We start from the raw sequence: 19314 nt of genomic DNA, 5'->3' as shown, positions 1-19314 counted from the left end.
CATGAATTTGTCAGGCGATCAGGATCGTTTCCGCCTGCAAATTTCCGCCTTGTTTACATTTCCAAGACCAAGACCGAGACTTTCCAAGTGGCTTCAACTTGTCTCAAACGCTCTCCTGCAGTGACAGCCTTCCTCATCCTGGTGTCACTTCTGGCAATGAGAGGTGTCACTAACTCCAGAAGTCTGTGGTACTGGCTCTTGTCCAACCTGATCCAATTCTTCAGAGTCTCATGATCCTCTAAACTCAGCTCTTTTAACAGCCTGTGATACACACTTTCTCTTTCCCGACGAGCCAACCATGAGCGCATCCATGCATGCTTTTTGGCTTGTTTAGCTCGTCTAAGTCTCACAATACACAGTATTAGGTTCAGAGCAGCGTATCTTTGCCGCAGCGTGGACTCCATGTTTGTTTACATTACCATGGTATGTGCAGACGGAAAGTTTCAGACGAAACAACGTTTGTGTGTGACAGGCCGAAGCAAAGATATCGACGATTTTCAGAAAAACGACTGAAAAAGTTGACAGAAAAGTGCTAGTGTGACACCGCCTTTAGGTTGCTCCTGAGTGACGTCACGGTTAGACTGTGACGTCATGCTTTCCTATTGGCCAGCAGCTCACTCAGGGACGACTGCTATTGGTCGAGATTTTCTCATAGCAACATTATCCTAAAAAAAAAAACTCACGCGCCGCCACACTGCAGTGTTGCCAGATTGGGCTACTTATCGCAAATTGGGCTACTTTTGGGAACGAAAAACATGTTTTATATGACGTGTCAGAGGTGACTTCCCAAATGCATATTTTCCCATAGGGTTATAGTCCCGCCGTTAGCGGTTTCAGCGCATCGCGAAGTCCGAGAATAAAATACCCATGCGTGAGGATGACTATATATATATATATATATATATATATATATATATATATATATATATATATATATATATATATATATATATATATATATATATATATATATATATATATATATATATATATATATATATATATATATATAGATATATATATATATATATATATATATATATATATATATATATATATATATATAGTTGTCCCTCACATAGTACGGTTTCCAATAGTACGGTTTCGGTTTTATACCGATTGTCATGGAAGAATTTGGGGGGGATTTTTAAAATTACCGCTCGTCACACCAATTAGTTATGGCGTGAGTGGCAACACTGTTGTACCAAAACACCTGCTGAAAGCACCCCAAAAGCATTCGAGATAGGTGTTCACCTTGCAGAAGAATTCAGATTTAGGAGAAGTTACGTTTTGGGATGAGTTACGTTGCTGTAGTGAGAGCATACCACGAGAATGAGAGTAGTGTTCGCTGTATCTACGATCTTGATCTTGGTCTTGATGTCACAGGTGGCCTGGGATTTCTCCCTTGGTCTTGGTGTTGGTCTTGGCTCGGGAGGTAGTTGTCCCTTTCGGTCCCAACTACAGCCTTTGAAACGGCTTACTCCCTCAGGGCCAACACCCTGATAATCATAGTGTAAAAGAAATTCTTGCTGGGCCGCCATATTTGCTGATGACGTCATCACTGCACGAAAGCTGGGAGCCAGCAGACGTGCCGAGTTGGCAACTCGTGCTCCCTCGTCACGCATTTGAGAGCACTCAGGATGTTCTGAGAGTCCCGATTCCCTCTCTCAAACATAGCCCAGGAGTGTTTCTAAGGGGGGCACTAATTTTATACGGATTTTCGAATAGTACGGGAATCCTGGGTCCCTAACCCCCGTACTATTTGAGAGACTATATATATATATATATATATATATATATATATATATATATATATATATATATATATATATATATATATATATATATATATATATATATATATATATATGCAGATAAGCAGTTAGGCACTATGACATCACTGACCCATTAGGATTTTCATATTCATATCCTTTAACCTCGTGATAACTCTAGTTACAACCTCTCTGAATCTCTTGCAACTCTCTCCATGTTTCACTTGACTAAAATAATCTATTTTGTATATTAACTCTCTGTACCTTGTAAACTTGTGTACAGTGTCAAGCTTTAGGAAAAAAAGTTCTATATACAAGAATCCCTTCCTAGCACAGCTCTTTTAAACTTCATACCATGTCTCCATTATGCTCTCTACTGGACTCTTCAATTTTGATATTCACATCTCATTTAATATTACAGCCTTGGTATGTTATCTCAGAATATATTCTCTGATTTCCAAACTCCGTCCTTCTTGTTATACATTCCATACTGAAAATCAATTCAGAACAGCTAAATCACCATCTTAGCATATTACACATTTAATCTATTAATTAAGGTAAAATTGGGTCATTTGCTAACTGATCATTAAGAAACTGAAAGAAATTAAAGGGCCAACTTATGCAAGTTACTAAACATGCTCTGATTTATTAAAAGACCAAACTTACTTATGAAAGTTACTAAATATGCTCAATTTACTAAATAATCAAACATAATTTTTGAGGTACGGATAGTAGAGCAGATGAAACCTTGAACATTGTTCTAAACATAACCAAATCAAAAGAGCCTCCTCAGCTGGTGAAGACACAGCCTATAAACTGTGCTGGAGAAAAACAAAAATGGGGTAAACAAACTAAAGTCCATTCTGCACGGAAAAAAATAACTGGGAGTGAGCTGTTTGCTTCTACCTCCCTTAATTACAGAACAATGTAAATTGAAGCTACAAGGCAGGGCAAGGTGCTGGGACCACCACCCATTTGGGGTTCACGTGATCACCCACAGTCTTGGGTGATTTATACCCAGGAGTTAAAACCTCATGAAAGGAAAATACTGCAGTAATCATGGCTGCAAAACAATTTTTAATGGCCCACTACTGCATGCTTAATATTTAACCCCCTCAGTCCCAAAAACACATTTCGCGTCATTCACAAAATGTTGTCCAGAAACCCCAAAGACGCATAAGGCGTCATAGGTGCCTCGGCTGAACAACAGGCTAAATATTCACCAAAAATTGGTAAATAAGGGTATCTGCATCATTTTGGGGCAAGTTGTGAGTGAAATGATTAATTTTAAAAGTACGTGTATGGCAACGCTTAATGACAGTTATTTCCACAGTGCGGCCATTAGATTTGCTTTTTACCTCCTTGAACCTTGCCCGCTCCCTGCCACTGGAATGAATGAACAAAATATATCTCCAGGTCCAAGAGAGTTTACTGCATAGTGTAAAGTAGCTTCTTGACTAAAATAATGCTCTAAGAAATAAGTGAACCATCACAGTAAGAGCACAAGTGCTACTCCCACAAAACCAGTCACCAGAACCATGCATTTCTGCCTAGTTTCCTTTATGTCATTGTCACTTGTTCTCATCTGCTGACATTGTTAAAAGTAAATTTAGGAGCACACATTATAGCTGTTAGTGGAGGCAGTGCTTATCTCCATCCCACTGGCTCTCTGAGCCTGTGGTAGAAGATAAACTTTAACCCGACATAGGGCCAGTGCATCATCTGGGTTACCAGAATTCACCTTCCCCAGGTACCCAGTTATTGACCAGCCTGGAAGAAAGGATGAACAGCTGGGTGGCCTAAACACTGACTGCCCAGGCTGGGCTTTGGACCCAGGCCTGCAGATTCATAGCCAGAGATGCTAACCACTGTACTGTGGAGGCTTATACATTAGTAAGGTCAAATAAATATCTGTTGAAGTATTATTAGCATCAGAAATATTAATGGTTGCATGATCACAAATTGCTTGTCTTCTTGTCTTAAAAAGTCACTTGTGCCCTTACTATGATACCTCAACTCACAACAGGAAAAAAATTATGGTTGAATTTACCTCATCAGAGCCATCCCCACAGTCATTGTCCTTGTCACACACCCACTTATCAGGGATACATTTGTCATTGTTGCACTTAAAGAATCCTGGTGAACAAGTATTGTTGAGTGATTTACATGTTCCATTGTCATCAATTGAAGAGCCATCAGGACACCCACACTCTTCACGGGTTCTAGATATTCTTGATTTTTTCTGAAAAGGCAACCCACTATATATTATTCTACTATTTTGAGAAACATAGAGATAAGAAGCAAATATCATGGATTAGGGAACAGATAGGGGGGGGGCATGCTGTTAGCAAGTTCAGAAGAACAGTCAGCAGAAAAATATCGATAGAAAATAGAAAGATGCATCATCGCAGCAAAATTTAAGAAGTAGACGACAGCTAGTAAGGGGAGGGGAGCTGATGAGATGAAAAGCCTGTAACTCCAATCTGTCTAGAGCTGTGTGTGTGGAGCTCCCCCACACGAGATGCATATTCCATATGAGGGTGGACAAGGCCCTTGTATGTGGAAAGCATCTGGAAGAGGGAAAAGAACTGGTGGAGATGGTACAGAATGCCCAACCTCAAGGAAGCTGATTTAGTGCGAGAAGAGATATGAAGTTTCCAGTTAAGATATTGAGTTAAGGATAGACTGAGAATGTTTATTGTAGAAAAATGTGAGAGCTGTGTCTAGATTTAACTTGAAAATGCCTTTGTTTATATTAAAATTGTTGCTTCCTAATACACATTGCTTCAATAACATGACGTTTTTTTGTAATAATTACGTTACAAAAAATAAATGTGTAATTGAAGCAATGTTTATTAAGAAACACAACAATTTCAATTTAAATGAAGGTACTTCCAAGTTAGATCCAGTAATAAGGTCACTGGGTGAGAGGTCTTTTCCCACCCCTTTCATTCCCCAATCTGTCCCGTCTGTCCCTCGCAGTGTGAGGAAGGCAAAGTGACCTGACTCCCATTACAGATAGGGGTTTGCCCACCCCTCTCTGCTCCACCCTCTTATGTTTACCCATCCGTTGTTGTATACAATGAGATCTGTAATGATTCTCACTTCCTCTCCTGTTTCTTACCACAGAAGATGGTGACACTCTCCACCAAAAATGTCTGGTAAACATACAAGTGTGGGTTTCATTCAAATCAAGATGAACACGTCATTGTGAGTATCCCAGTCTATCTTCTTTTCCTTATGAACAGCTGAATCATCTGCAGGTGGATCATGAATGTTTGGAATGGTGCTGCAAGAATTCCTCTGCAGCCACATTTGTGCATTTGAAATAAAATTTGTGAATGTATGAATCCCCAAAGAGTGAACCTGTGAATACAGAGGAACAGGTGTATAATGTGCTCGTATTTGTTATGGTATGAACTGGATAAATAAATTCAAAGAAAGTGTACCCTTTTTGACTGGATGCAGAGCAGATGGGTGGGGAAGATGGAAGTGACTGTAGAAGGAACAAAGGAGAAAGAGAGAGGTTGAGAGAGAATTATGAGAGGGGACAAGAGAGAGAGGGAGGTTGTAGTGCAGGAGCAATGCTGCTCCTTAATAAAATTTAACATATGTCATGATCCATTGTCTTCAAAACTATAAATTATGTTACATGAAATCATGACAATGATGTTTTAATAAGTAAAAACAACACAAACCTGCAAACCATCAGGGCAGAGGCAAGAATATTCATTGTTTGGACGACCCATACAGAGGAAGTTGCAGTCTTTGGTTTGGTTTCTGTAAAGAAAGTATTAACAGTCTTTATGGTAGCAATTTGCGAGACAGTCCTAGAGCTAAATAAGATACAAAAAAATGCAAGCAACATGCTGTTCCCATAAAGTGAGACAGAAGTTAACTAAGAGAAGGATCTTAACTTTAGTTCTGAGGTGTCTTGATATGTAAAGTTAACCCTTTCACTACGGCTGGGCCAAAACAGCACCCTGCACCGTATCCAAGATCACCGCGCGCACCAAATTTCAACTGTCGCTATTGAATATAACCAGTTTTCACCCATAAACTTAACATGATCATCAAGTATTATATATGAAAACATGCAGAATTAAATGGTGCACATAAAGAAACATAAATTAATTGATAATGTTGAGATGTAAGCATAAATGTAGAGATAAAATAACTCGTATATTGGCTAAAGCGAGCCAGGACGCAGTATGCGCGTCCTCGGATATGGTACAGGGCACGCAAGGACGCAGTATACGCGTCCTCGTGTTGAAGGGGTTAAATTTCCTTACTCCTTGATGTTTGAAATGTGTTCTCTCCCTTTGTAATAGATAAAGCAAATCTCTCAATATTACTTGTGCCTCATTGGGGCTCCTCATTGCTACGTTATTGTAACACCGATCTTTGTGCCTCCATTTGGTTGTGCAGCGCAGGTTCAACTTCCAACAAAGCAAAACTTCCTGGCTTATTTCTCACCCTCCCATTGCAAGATAAATTTCTCATGAAACAGAAGATTTAGAAAAGATGGCTATTTCTACAATATTAATAGAAAAAAAAAAAAATCCAAAAGCAAGATTGAAAGAGGTGTAAAGGAATGGTAGAAGTGGAGAAATGCTTCAACACAATGTGATACAAAAAGTGTATATGAGGTATGAGCATATTTGAAAAGCAGATGGCATGTCATGCATCAGCTTAGAGATGGCATACTGGAGCATGTACCATAAAAAGTGGCCACAAGGAATCATTTTGTCTAACTGTGAAAAACTCGGAGAAAATTGTCATCCTCCTATAACTAATAAATTTATGGCGGTTATATTTTTCTAATGTAGCTTGAGGAATGCCATGCTGCCACAATCTGCACCTTACATCACCTAAGGCTGCTTATCTACACCATGTTTGCTAGAAGCTATTAAGTCATCCCGGACAATACCGAAAAATTACTGACATCAAAGTCTTTTACAAACTCCAATGATCCTGTAAATAGTGACCTCCCAAGGCTATGACATGTTTAAACAAGAACAAATTCAGTCCCTTGAAAGGCAGCATCCATGTAAAAGTTAAACCCTTAAACTTTGCCTTGGAAAAAAAATAAATAAATAAATAAATAAATAAATTACAAGACAGTAAACAAACTGCCTTCACCAATATTGTCAGTATCATTCTGTAACCAAAGACAAATTACTTCCAAACATTACTTACGAACAGCTGTTGTTGCCATTCTGTGACCAGTGGCCATACACTTTCAGGTCAACCAGTCCACTTCTGGTGAAGTTTGCAATGGGAGATATACCCCAGCCAAACACCTTGTCTGCTTGCATTACTTGCTCTACTGTCCAGTCATCCCAATATACTGTTGATTTGTAAATCCCAACAGCAAATGGCTGCAATAACTTATCCTGAAATAATGGTAAATAATTTATGAATCCACAAACTGTTATAATTCAGTCAGAATTTTCATGGAGGGAGTCATAACTGACAACAATATGTGCAGTGGGTATATGCAACTTAGATTATGCTCAACAAGATGGACAATCATTATGTAATTGTAACTTCTGCATAAGTAAGATGGGGTGGCAAAATACCATGTGACAAGTGTTTAAAAAAAAAGATGGGGAACAGTCCACATCCTTTTTCCTCTCTCCCTTCCCACCCAACCACCTTCCCAGTTCCCACCCAGTTTCTATCCCTCCCCTCTTTCCTCTCTCGCCCCTCCTTCCTCTTCCTTCACTTATTTTCTCTTCCTCCTCTGGCACCTACTTCCTTTCCCTCACCTTTTCTTGTCTTCTTTCATGTTCTCCCTTCCCTATTTCACCTCCTTCACCCTCTTTTCCCTCATCTCCTACTTCTCTGCCACCACTTCCCTCTCCCTCCTCCCCTTACATTCTCTTGTCCACCTTTCATATCTTTTTCCTCTCTCTCCCCTCCACTACCTCCATCCTTTCCTTCCTCTCCTTTCCTCCGTCCAATCTTGTGGAGTTTAATGGTTACTGTGCTGTCTCTATATACATTTTTTTAACATCTTCATGTATGGTTGATCCACACTCTGCCTCTTGAGTGCCTCCCTGTGCTAAAGTTCTAACCAAATCAAGTGCTTTCTCATAGTCTCTGCACACCATTCATAGTGGTATACTGTACTCAGAAATTTTTTTGGCAACTTAGTTAATGGTGTGGATGTTAATGACGTTGGGTATGAGCTATGAAACTCAGCTTGTTCTCCTGGCTGGTCTGAGTCTAGTTTTGTACTTATTGTTTGCTTTGATGTCTAAAGTTTGAAGGTCACAGGGAGATTACTTGGTACGTAGTTCTTTCAGACCTTTTTTATCTTTCTTTGTGAATTAATATGATGGTGGCATTTTTCCAGGCCCTTGGAACTCTGTGACAAGGAAAGCATTTTGTATATATTTAAGCTAGTTATTGAAGTATGAAATCATCTAAATCTTTGAACAGATCTACAGTAAAGGCATCTGCTTCTCCTGCTTTGCCCCTTCTCATTTCTTTCATAGCATTCTTACCTTCATTCATGGTTATACTAGAAACTTCAAGGCTCAGCAAAACATTCTCCTCATCAACATCATCTTGCCCATCTAGATCACTGTACAATTTGCTGTACAATTAACTACATCCTTCATATTATTTGCAACACTGCCATTTGCAATTTTTAGAGATTATATTTGCCCATGCCCAGTGTTCCCTTGGTTGTTTTCATGCTCTTCCCATTCCTTAGTTTTCAATTTTGTCATGTTGCTAAGTTTATAGACATTGATAAGTCTTCTGTTGTAGATAAGTTTTGTTAGTTCTGCTAGCTCTATCCCAACCCTTCTGGCTCATATTATCATATCCTTGGGGTTCTTTATGAGATATTTTGTTTCCTCTGTTGGTTTTCTGCCATTGGTCATTGGTACCTTATGTTTGTATACTTAGGTAAAAGTCAATGTCATTTGTCAACTACCCCCAGGGGAAGATATATTCAAGAGGAATAAAATTAAGCCCCAAAACATATGGAGTAATGAGTCAATCCCTTAAACCTGGCCTTAAAAATCCTTTAATATACTAACTTTGGCAAGTATATACAGTATAAGTTTCTACAAGAAATACATACACTGTTGGAAATTATTTTTCTCAAGTTGTGGCCGTCTAAATCCGCTGAGGCAATGTAGTCCAGCTTGGCATCAGCAAAATAGATCCTCTCCTCTTGGAAGTCAATGGTGATACCATTGGGCCAACCCACTACACCAGCACCAAACAATGTCTGGGAAAAAATAAAAGTTTCTGTAATACGAGCTTATAGTTAGATCTGGCTAACTCATAATAGTAGTGTTCTTGCATGCTGCAAATATTTTTAAAAAATCAGGCAGAAGTGAAGGAAGAGATACCAATTGCTCATTTTTTTTTCACTAAGATCTAATGTCCATGACAGACCAAGGATTCTGGTGACAAGGTATGTAGGAAGAGGAAGTAATAGACACTTCTGCCATAGCATCACTATGAGGGACTTACTGAAGGAAAAAAAAAAAAAGATACATTATTTGCTTACCGTAAAATTTTTTCCATCCAAGTAAGCACGAGCCACCTGGGGTTTAGATTCTGACCAGTCAGTGATGTACAAAAATCTGTTAGAAAAAATAAAACATTATTATTCCAAGACTTTTATTAACCCTTAGACTATGGGTGTAGTTATATAATTTCAGCCATTTCCCACTGGAATATTTTAGTGCATATAGTGAAAATGGGTCATGTGCTTCTGCTATTATTAAGGTAAATTTCAGCAGTTGGTCATTTCCTCCTATCACTCAGGCTTATTCCAGCTGTTGAGATGTATGAGTCATGTGAAAACATGGAAGTCTCGGAGAAAGAACGTATCACATCAAATTTAACAGATTTTTATCTTCGAGACTACTGAGCATTACTGTACAAACTGTACTGCTCTGAAATCAGACATTTTTGTTGATAATCAGTGTATTTTTTGCATCCAGAAATATCCAGGTATCTGGAAATATCCAGAAACACACAGCTAATGCCCCCTCACCCACATTGCTACTTCTTCTGCTCCCAATAAAGCTTGAGTTAAGATTTTCAACAACAATCACAGTCTAGTTCATGGGTTCCCAACCGGTGGGTCGCGACCCCCTGGGGGGTCGTGGAGCCTTGGCAGGAGGGTCGCATAGCTTTGCTAGAAGTGGCTTGGGACAATATTAATTTCAATTAAATTACATTTTTTATGCTCTTCCATATTTTTTTTTTTTTGTTTCAGTGCAAAAAAATGTGTGTTACAGTGGTTCAATGTGATTAGATGACATTGGGGGTGTCTGTATGCATGCCTGTGAGTGTATGTGCCTGTGTGAATGTGTATGTGTGTCTTCAAGTGCATGTATGTGTCTGTACTAGCGAGTATGTAAGTGTATGGGCATGTACGTATGCTTGAGTGTCTATTAGCTGTGCTTAAGCATGTGTTCAGTTAAGCCCCGTTCACACTGTGCCGACTCTTGGCCACGACTAACCACGACTCTAGGGTACACGAGGTCTTGGATGTTGATGTGAAAGGGTCGAGCATGTCTTGAAAGAGGTCTTGAGTCTGTTGCCAAATGCTGTGCCGATGTCGTGACGGGAATCTGCAGTCGTGAGGGTTAACGCAAAAAAGTATTCCATGCTAAAATTTCACGACAAGAGTCAGCAAGAGTCTGGACCAACCGTCACTTCCGGTTGAGGTCTGAGGGAGGTCGGGGGCAGTCGTCAACAATCTTGGCTTGTCTTGAGACAGTCGTGACGACTGTCAGGGCCATTTTTCAAATTGTTACTGTTTCCTGTCGGCACAGTCGCCTGTGCCGACTTCATAAGAATGATGAGGGACTGTTGTCACGACAGTCTTCGCTTAATGAAGGAACTTCGTGACGACAGTCAGCTCAGAAATATTGGCTAACACTGCTGCCATCAAGAAATTTATATTTTTATCTTGCAACTCACAAGCACAATAACAACTTCTGAGCATGGTTACATTTCACTGGCACAAACTTGGGAGCCGCACAGTACGCACACACTCCTTTTGCCTCGATCTCTCTTGTGTTGAATAACATAACTTGGGTTGCCACCCTGAGGTCAGAAAGATGTGGAATGCAACATCTCACTCTCCAATACAGAACGGATCCATATTTAAAGGAACGGGTGGCAACCCTAAAATTCCTCGAGCATGCAATGAGTGACAGCCGCAGCATGGTGGAGGCAAGAGGGAAGGGGGAGGGCCTTTACGTCACGTATTTTACATGTATTTTAGGACGAATCTTTGACAAATTTTACGGGCTGGTTTAACCCAAAAATGCGCTCACTACAATTTTAAGATACTGAATTTTATCTGCTTGACCATTCAGATAACAAAATAACGTGCGGAACAAATACCGTTCCTTATTGGTTCAAAACGGAACGATATATTTCATTCTCGAATACAGAGCGATTCCGCATTTTAAGGAACGGCAAGGCTGCCGCCAATACAGTCACCAAGGCAGTCACGAAAAACGTCAGGAAGACCATCGGCTAACTCCTTGGCAACTGTCAGCCAGCTAGTCGGCCAACCAGTTGACAGACAATCTGGAAGACTGTCGTCAAGACCGTCTGTGACTGTCAGCCAATCAGTCGGCAGATTCGTGGTTGTCATAGACATGGAGCCATTTCAAAAATTGACCGTTGAGACTCGTCTTGAGACTAGTTGGCAGCATGTCGAAGACATTCTGCCAACTAGTTGGCCAAGTGTCCCAGACTGTCGGCAATCATGCTGAAGTCGCTGGGTTGTCGTGGCCCAGAGTCAGCACAGTGTGAATGGGGCTTTACTCGTAGTGCTGTAGCGCATGCCATGTGTGTGTGTGTGTGTGTGTGTGTGTGTGTGTATTTACCTAGTTGTATTTACCTAGTTGTGAAATACAGGAAAAGAGCCGTACTAGGCTCGTGCTGTCCCGTCTCCATAACGCTTATTATCCAGTTTGGCTTTAAATTAATGAATCTTTTTTGCACACACAGTCTCCTCGTCAAGTCCGCTCCATGTTGTTATGCTTCTGTATGGAAAACTGTATTTCTTGATATCTCTCCTAGTCGCTTTTCTTCAATTTCTTACCATTGCCTCTTGTTACACTTCTGTCACGTACCACTAGGTCTTCCCTGTCCAATTTCTCCAATCCCTCTTGTATCCTGTACAATGCTATTAGGTCCCCTCTCTCTCTTCTGCATGTGTGTGTGTGTGTGTGTGTGCGCGCACAGTCAGTCATACTCCAAAGTCAGCATGATAGCCTTACGTGTCCTTATTCCATTTGCTTCTACCTACTTGTGTGAGGCAGGATTTTCAACTCTTGTCAATATAAAAACGAAGAATAGGAACAGATTGGATGTTGGAGATGACATAACAAACGCTCGGCCACGAATTTCAAGGCTTGCTGCTCAAATGCAACATCAGGCATCCCCCTGGCTGGGCTGGATAGCTGTTGAAACCAATGTTGATATTATTGTAGGAATAATTGTGTTCTTTTGTGAATTAAAGTTGGACCAATGTTCAAGGTAAGTCAAATCAAATGAGACCAAAATGAACTTGTTTTGAGTGATAGCACTGGAGTAACTGACCTCAGAATAAAAAAGCTGTAGCACTCAGTGTCTAATAAAATAGCTTGTACGGCACAGGAGGCGCTACCTTAAGCTGCTGGTATTAATTTCACAAAAATTTCTGGGTAGGTTAATTTAGGCAGGAAGGGTCGATTGATCGACCCATCTATATATACTCCAAGGATTACTATGCTGCAAACCTTAATACAGTTGATTTCTGATACATGAACTATTCCTGGATGGATTAGGAGAAATTTAGAATAACTCATGTATTACACCAGACATGACTTTCCTTAACCATCATGTAACTTTACCAGTTCCCGAGTAACACGAACCCCCTATAAAATCAATCAATGCAACCAGCATCAACCATTAAGATTTACAACATTTTTTATTTATTTATTTTTTACGTCTTGGCCTATTGCGCCGGTACGCTTCTTCCCGGTGGATCCTGATGGTCAGTCCAAGGCTTCTTCCCGGTGGGGCCTGATAGTTGGCCCAGCCCATTCTGGAGCAGGCGAGTGTTTATAGTGGCGCCATCTTGCACTGGCTCATGCTGCCCTCCCGGAGCTCATCTTTAATCCTAGAATCTAGAGTCCAGGTTGATAGGTGGTCTTCTGGACAGCATGTGGGTAGTTTTAAGCCACTCGGCGGCGGCTGAAAAATCCCAGCTTGGTGGCACCGGTCGGGGATTGAACTCGCATCCTTCTGAACGCTGGGCCGTCTCGCTATCCGATCAGCCACCGCCTCCCCTAACCTTTCATAACTAACTGCACACTGCCCCTGCACACCGACACGCTTTCCCCACACCTACTTTATTCCCACTTTGCCCAATTTCATGGTGGTAGCTTATATTTATCTCTGTACCAACATATAGTGGCTTGAATTATATTTTTTACATGCTCAGATAGATTCTGGCCATGAGTTGTGTTTGAAGTTAAAAACAATTTATTAGTCATTATTTCTTTTGCAAATGCGCTGTGAGACGAAATGGTGAGATGGCACCTCCACGTTCGACAGCCGAGCAAACACTACTTTTCATGTCCACCCACTTGTCCTTGAAACATATGTGTTGCCACAGCTCTGATGCCAGTAATTCCCATTTTTTTTCCTTTTACCAAGGTACATATTTTGAGATAACAAGATAGTAAAGTCGAAAAAAAAAAGTCAGTTTCTCGATGGGTCGGAACCAATAAGCACTTTTTCATTGTTTTCAATACCCCAAGTTTCGGGATCCTCAAGTTTAGCGATATACCTTCGGAACGAAGAAAGCGCGAAACTCAGGAGACCACTGTATACTGGTCAATGATACTGGTCTATAGTTCAGAGTTTTTTCCTTTTTCACGTTTTTATATATAGGGACCACCTCAGCCCTCTGCCACTCCTTTGATACTTTACCAGTTGATATTGAGCACTTTATGATATCATATACCAGTCCAATCAGCTGATTTCTGCATTCTTTCAAAATAAGACCTGAAACTCCATCCGGTCCTATTGGTTTCCTCTCTTCCAGCTCCTCCACTATTTTATATATATATATATATATATATGTATATATATATATATATATATATATATATATATATATATATATATATATATATATATATATATATATATATATATATATATATATATATATATATATATATATATATATATATATATATATATCTAGATATATATATATATATCTTCTTTAGTTACTATACTTCATCCATTTGAACATTCATCTTATGTTGTGGTTCATTAAATTGTGATTCTTTTGTAAAAACTTGTTGAAACCTCTTGTTTAGTAGCTCAGTCATGTCTTTAGGATCTTTGTCTTTATTTTGTCCTTTGGTTTGATTTTTCCATTTATAAATCTAAAGAACAATAATTTAGGTTCCTCCATACACTTTTCAACAATATCCTTTTCTTATCCTTTCTCTTCCTCCCTTCTTATTTTCACATATTCATTTCTTGCTGTCTTAAAGTATTCTTTATTCCTTTGGTTCTTATTTCTTTTCCATCTTTTCCATGCTTTGTCTCGCTTTTTCTTTGCACCTGCACATCTTGCATTAAACCAATCTGTTGTAGAAGCTCTGCAAGTGTCATATCTACCACTTAGACCACTTTGTATTAATTATATATGGGCGTGATATTGTTTGTGAGTCAGAATAATTGTGGGAGTTATAGTAACACAATGTTTATAAGTATATGTGGCAAGTGTCTGTGCAGGTGAGTGGGTGACCTTGAGTGGGGCCCCATGATGGGGAGCGACATTGCCATATGTCACCTGGTGATGTGTATACCACTCAATGCTGTTTACACTACTTGATGTTCATATATAATAAAATATAATAATAATAGTAATAAAATATATTACATAACAAAATGTTTCATAATCCCAAAGTGAGTTTGTGAGCATCTATAAGTTTATCTGAGCAATGGAACAGGTTCATTAACATTTATATGTGGCAACGTTTACGTGCTCAGCTAATGAGGAAGGAGTGGGGTTCAGACCAAATGAGGTCAAGTGAGTTGCCCACTTGGGTTATTGTTGCCACATATGGTATACATGTCCACTCCAACCCTCAGCCTCCTAGGCCACTCCATTGGGGTACCACAACACTTGATAGTAGGTGACCCATCACGTACATCGCTGGTCCCTCAGTTACCATTTTTATCGACGTGTTACATGCATCATTGGGGTCCAGAGGTTTAAGAATTCATATTTGCATTTGGATTCCTAGTACCGTATTTGATGGTGTATAAAAGAAACTTTTTTTCCAAAAAAATGTCCCAGAAAATCACCCAGCATCTTATAGGGTCAAGGATCAGCTTTGGGTTACTAGCTAGTGTAGTTTTAGTGCTGCAGTGGCCCTTAAATTAAACAGCAAACATCTCTAAAATGTAAACAAGGTGGCAATCACTTCAACACCAACAACGGCAACTCTTTTCTAAAGTAACAATGTATAACAGTAGTACTTACCAGTACTTCATGTAAAATAACACCAGTCAGGGAGAAAATTAAGTGCCGACACTTAACCGTGCATGTACCTAAACAAAATAGTGGATGGTTGTACACCAAATACGACGACACGTGCAAGACCCACTGTGTTTCTTTAATAAGAAGCCAGGGATCATTGAGGTAAGACCTTCTTCATAAAACCATTTAACTTTGTTTAATTGATAGACACAAACATTATATGGATAATATTGATGAGATATTGAGAAGATACATTATTATTCAGTATGATGTACAAATATACCTGTTACCCCTCTGACAAAGTCGCTGTTTACACCATATTTATCTATGTCTCAAAGCAAGACTCTTGAGTCTCTAAGATGGACCAGTTCTGGTAGGCCCCAGCAAATATTAAGTTTTTTAAATGCAAATTATTGGGATTAATAAGGATTTGATGAATACATATGAAACTTAAAAAATTACCTGATAGTGTGGAGGGATACAAATGTTAAGTCAAAACCCTTCACCTGACATTCCTGGTTTAAATCTGTTTATCTACAGTACCCTCTCGAGTTTCGCACTTGCTTCATTCCGAAGGTATGGCGCTAAACTCGAGGATCGCGAAACTCGAGGTATTGAAATCCATGTAAAAGCGCTTATTGGTTCCGACCCGTGGAAAATAATGACTTTTTTTTTTTACTTTACTCCCTTGTTATCACAATTTTTTTCGACTTTACTCCCTTGTTATCTCAAAATACGTACCTTGGTAATAGGCAGAGAATTGTAAGTGAGAACATGTCATTTTTAAGTCGCAGTTGAAGGTGGCTGCCTTACAATCGACTGGTAGATCTGAAATTCTGAATACATGCTTGTGATCCACGTGATGTCGTCTGCTAAAGTAAGGGAGGTCGCTCGCGGTCACCCACGGGACAGCTGGACAAACCTATATTTTTCTGGTAGTTTTCTGTGTGTTATGAAATAATCTGATAAATCTTTCTGTTATAAATCATGAAATCACTAATATCATTATTGACTTTTCAATGCCTATTGAATGTAAACCGCTGCTGCCGCCGCAAAATAGCTCACAATGAGGTTCAACTTGCTTACTGTTTCCATATTTCCCTCAGCGCTCACAAAGATCACAAGCGGACAAACTAGAACAAATCCAGGCAAATTAATACTTCTAATGCTGTGTATTCCCACAGCACGCATGCACAGCACAGAAGAATGACTAATTTCATCAGGGAGATATTTCTCGCAACACCGGCCAGTGTAGTGGACCTTCTTCTTCTTTTGACCTTTAACGCTTTGTATCGCTTCTTAGGTCCTCCTCCACACTTTTATACTTCACAACAACAGGATGAGGCAGCCATGTAAACAAAGTGTGGACACACACCCCCATGAGGCAGTGCACGAGTCGCCTCATGAGGCCTAGGGCCGTTTTCACAGTCATTTTGTTTGTTTTGATCATTACCAATGGAGGCGATCGCCGCTGTAGTATTTCCACGTGAACCTGGCCGATGGGGTAGTGGCGGCTGCGGGGTTAGCCTAGCCCCGCACTTACCACACACTCTCAACATCTGTCGCTTCGTGTGCAGCCGCCACTACCCCATCGGCCAGTTTCACGTGAAATACTAAGCGGCGACAATGTTGCCAGATTGTCGTACTCAGACGATTATATTACCCGACATCTTACCCCTAAACTGTCTTTTGGGCTCCAATAACGAAACTCATTTAGTTATCGTTAAAAGAGTTAGATCCTGATGTTTCTTGGCAATAGTTAGGCGTCAGAAACCGGTAAATACTATGCTCCAAGTACGACAATCTGGCAACGGTGAGCGGCGATCGCCGCCATTGGTAATGATCAAAACAAACAAAGTGACTGTGAAAGCGGCCCTTAATCACTTAACAATGCGCACTTACAGTCAGCGCCCAAAGTGATGGCGCGTCACGTTTTTTGCTTCTGAACGCATGTAAAATGGATAAGAAAAATGTTTATACAGTACTATTGTCACCTCTAATACTTTGTTGGGTTGCCTTTCCTCTTGAAGCAACTCTGAAGACATTCTGGAACCGACAAAGCCAGGTTTTGGAGGAAGGAAGGTTCCAGATTTCCCAAATCTCCTGAATGTGGATGATCAGCTTATCCACTTTGGAGGTGTCACGGCCTCGTAGTCAGCGCTTAATCAAGCTCCAGATGTTCTCGATTGGGTTGAAATCGGGACTGTTACCTGGCCAGTCTTTAATGTATTCAATGTCGACCCACTCAAACCAATTTGTGATCAATTTGGCGGTGTGAGCCGGTGCACTGTCTTGCATGATTATTTCACTTTTGCATTTTGTGAAACAGTCCTCCAGATTGTCAGCAAGAAGCTCAAGATAACATTCTTTGCTGAGAGTGAGGTTTTTTGGCAGCACTACTAAAGTCCCAGTGCCATGATACCCAAATGCTCCCCATACCATCACACTGCTTGGGTGTTTTACAGTTCCCTCAGTGTACTTAGGGAGATAAAGATCTGAGCTAGGACGTAACCTCACTTTCCTTCGTCTGTTGCCAGTCACTGTAAAAGTTGCCTCATCTGACCACAGAATTGTTTTCTACTTCTCTGAAGCCCAGGCTAAATATTTATGGCAAAACAAGAGTATTTTGTTTTTTGTACTGCTGTTAAAATGGGCTTCCTTCGTGGTACACGATACTGGAATTTAAGGTCGTGATGAAGGCATTTCTGAATAGTTCGCACTGAGATGTCCTGAAGGAGCCTTGGGTTCTTTTCCTTCAGTTCTTTTGGACTGATGAGAGGCTCATTGTCCATCTGACGCTTCAGCACCTTCAGGGTCATCATAGAAGTGACACGAGGCCTCCCTGTCCTTTTCTTCTTAGGTGGCGGCGAGACAGCATGTCCCGCGTCCCTACATTTTTTTGTACAACACTGCACACTACGAAGTGCCACACCCTTGATGGCAGCTATTTCTTTATTTCCTTTTCACCCTAGGCTCAGGGAACATATAGAGGAAATTTGTTCTTTTCTCAGCTCTTTCTTAGGTCCCATTGTCAAGCACAAGAGAGGAAAGCAAAGCACACTTAGCAACAAAAAACACGCTGTGCAACATAGATAGTACTCAGACACATGCAGTCCGTATAAGGTAACGCCTCACACTTAGACAACAACACGTGGTGAGGGCCTCAAGGTCACTTGCCTGAACCCATCATCTCCGCGCCAACAAAATCGGCGGATTTGATCCTTGTTTTTAGAGGGTGGTTTGCTCCGCGCCCAAAGTGATGGCACTGGGTGTTTTGCGCCATCACTTTGGGCGCTGACTGTATACACTTCACCCTGAACTTATGTGTTTTTCTGTCATTTTCTTTCCCAGATTTTGCTTTTCTATGCTCTTTTGCTATTTTTCACTATTACTTTTCACCGTCACTGCCATGCATTACAGGTCAAAAGAAGAAGAAGAAGAGGAAAACAACACCAGGAGATCTACAATTTTCATAGACTGGAGAAAAAGGTTTTGGACTGTGGTTCCACAGCAAGGGGTGTTCTCTTATCTTGTTAATCAAGTAGTAAGCAAAGCAGCTCTGCCAGTCCATTTTACGAGTCTCTTGGTGGGCCATCCTCCACTGCTCCTCGCTCCTCAGCCACTGCCGTCGTCTGTTTGTTTACATGCAGCCGTTCGGTACCCACGTACCCACGCTCGCACTCACAACTGTTTTCCATTCATAAGGACAACCAACAACTCGCTCCCGGTTGGGCATACGGGCAACTGCAGTTGCCCATAGCCCCAATGGTTGGACACTGCCTTTTAAGACAGCACACATGACGCCAACGGTAGGTAGATGTGACCCGTACATGTAAGAGCAACGCGAAACTCGTGGCGGTAATGTGCGACTAAGCACTAAACTCAAGGATCGCGAAAGTCGGATAGCGCGAAACTCGAGAGGGTACTGTATTATTTTTTTTTTATTTTTTTTTTTTTTTAATGCCTGCCCAAATTGATTGCAGGCCAAGCTGC

General features: G+C 40.5%; 1 protein-coding gene across 1 annotated transcript in view; it reads right to left on the bottom strand.

The window, feature by feature from the left end:
- LOC127000262 (sortilin-related receptor-like) overlaps positions 1 to 19314 on the bottom strand; it is an 88975-nt gene that overhangs the window by 40472 nt on the left and 29189 nt on the right. The window contains exons 9-13 of the mRNA XM_050863712.1: positions 9307 to 9382; positions 8872 to 9021; positions 6972 to 7168; positions 5471 to 5552; positions 3823 to 4014 (exon numbers count right to left, since the gene is read on the bottom strand). Of these exons, the coding sequence (XP_050719669.1) occupies positions 3823 to 4014; positions 5471 to 5552; positions 6972 to 7168; positions 8872 to 9021; positions 9307 to 9382 (697 nt within the window). The remainder of the gene's footprint in view (positions 1 to 3822; positions 4015 to 5470; positions 5553 to 6971; positions 7169 to 8871; positions 9022 to 9306; positions 9383 to 19314) is intronic.

The sequence above is a fragment of the Eriocheir sinensis genome, chromosome 18, assembly GCF_024679095.1.
Source record: "Eriocheir sinensis breed Jianghai 21 chromosome 18, ASM2467909v1, whole genome shotgun sequence".
Taxonomy (NCBI): domain Eukaryota; kingdom Metazoa; phylum Arthropoda; class Malacostraca; order Decapoda; family Varunidae; genus Eriocheir; species Eriocheir sinensis.
The sequence above is the reverse complement of the archived record's forward strand: the minus strand, read 5'-3'. Positions and strand labels throughout refer to the sequence as shown.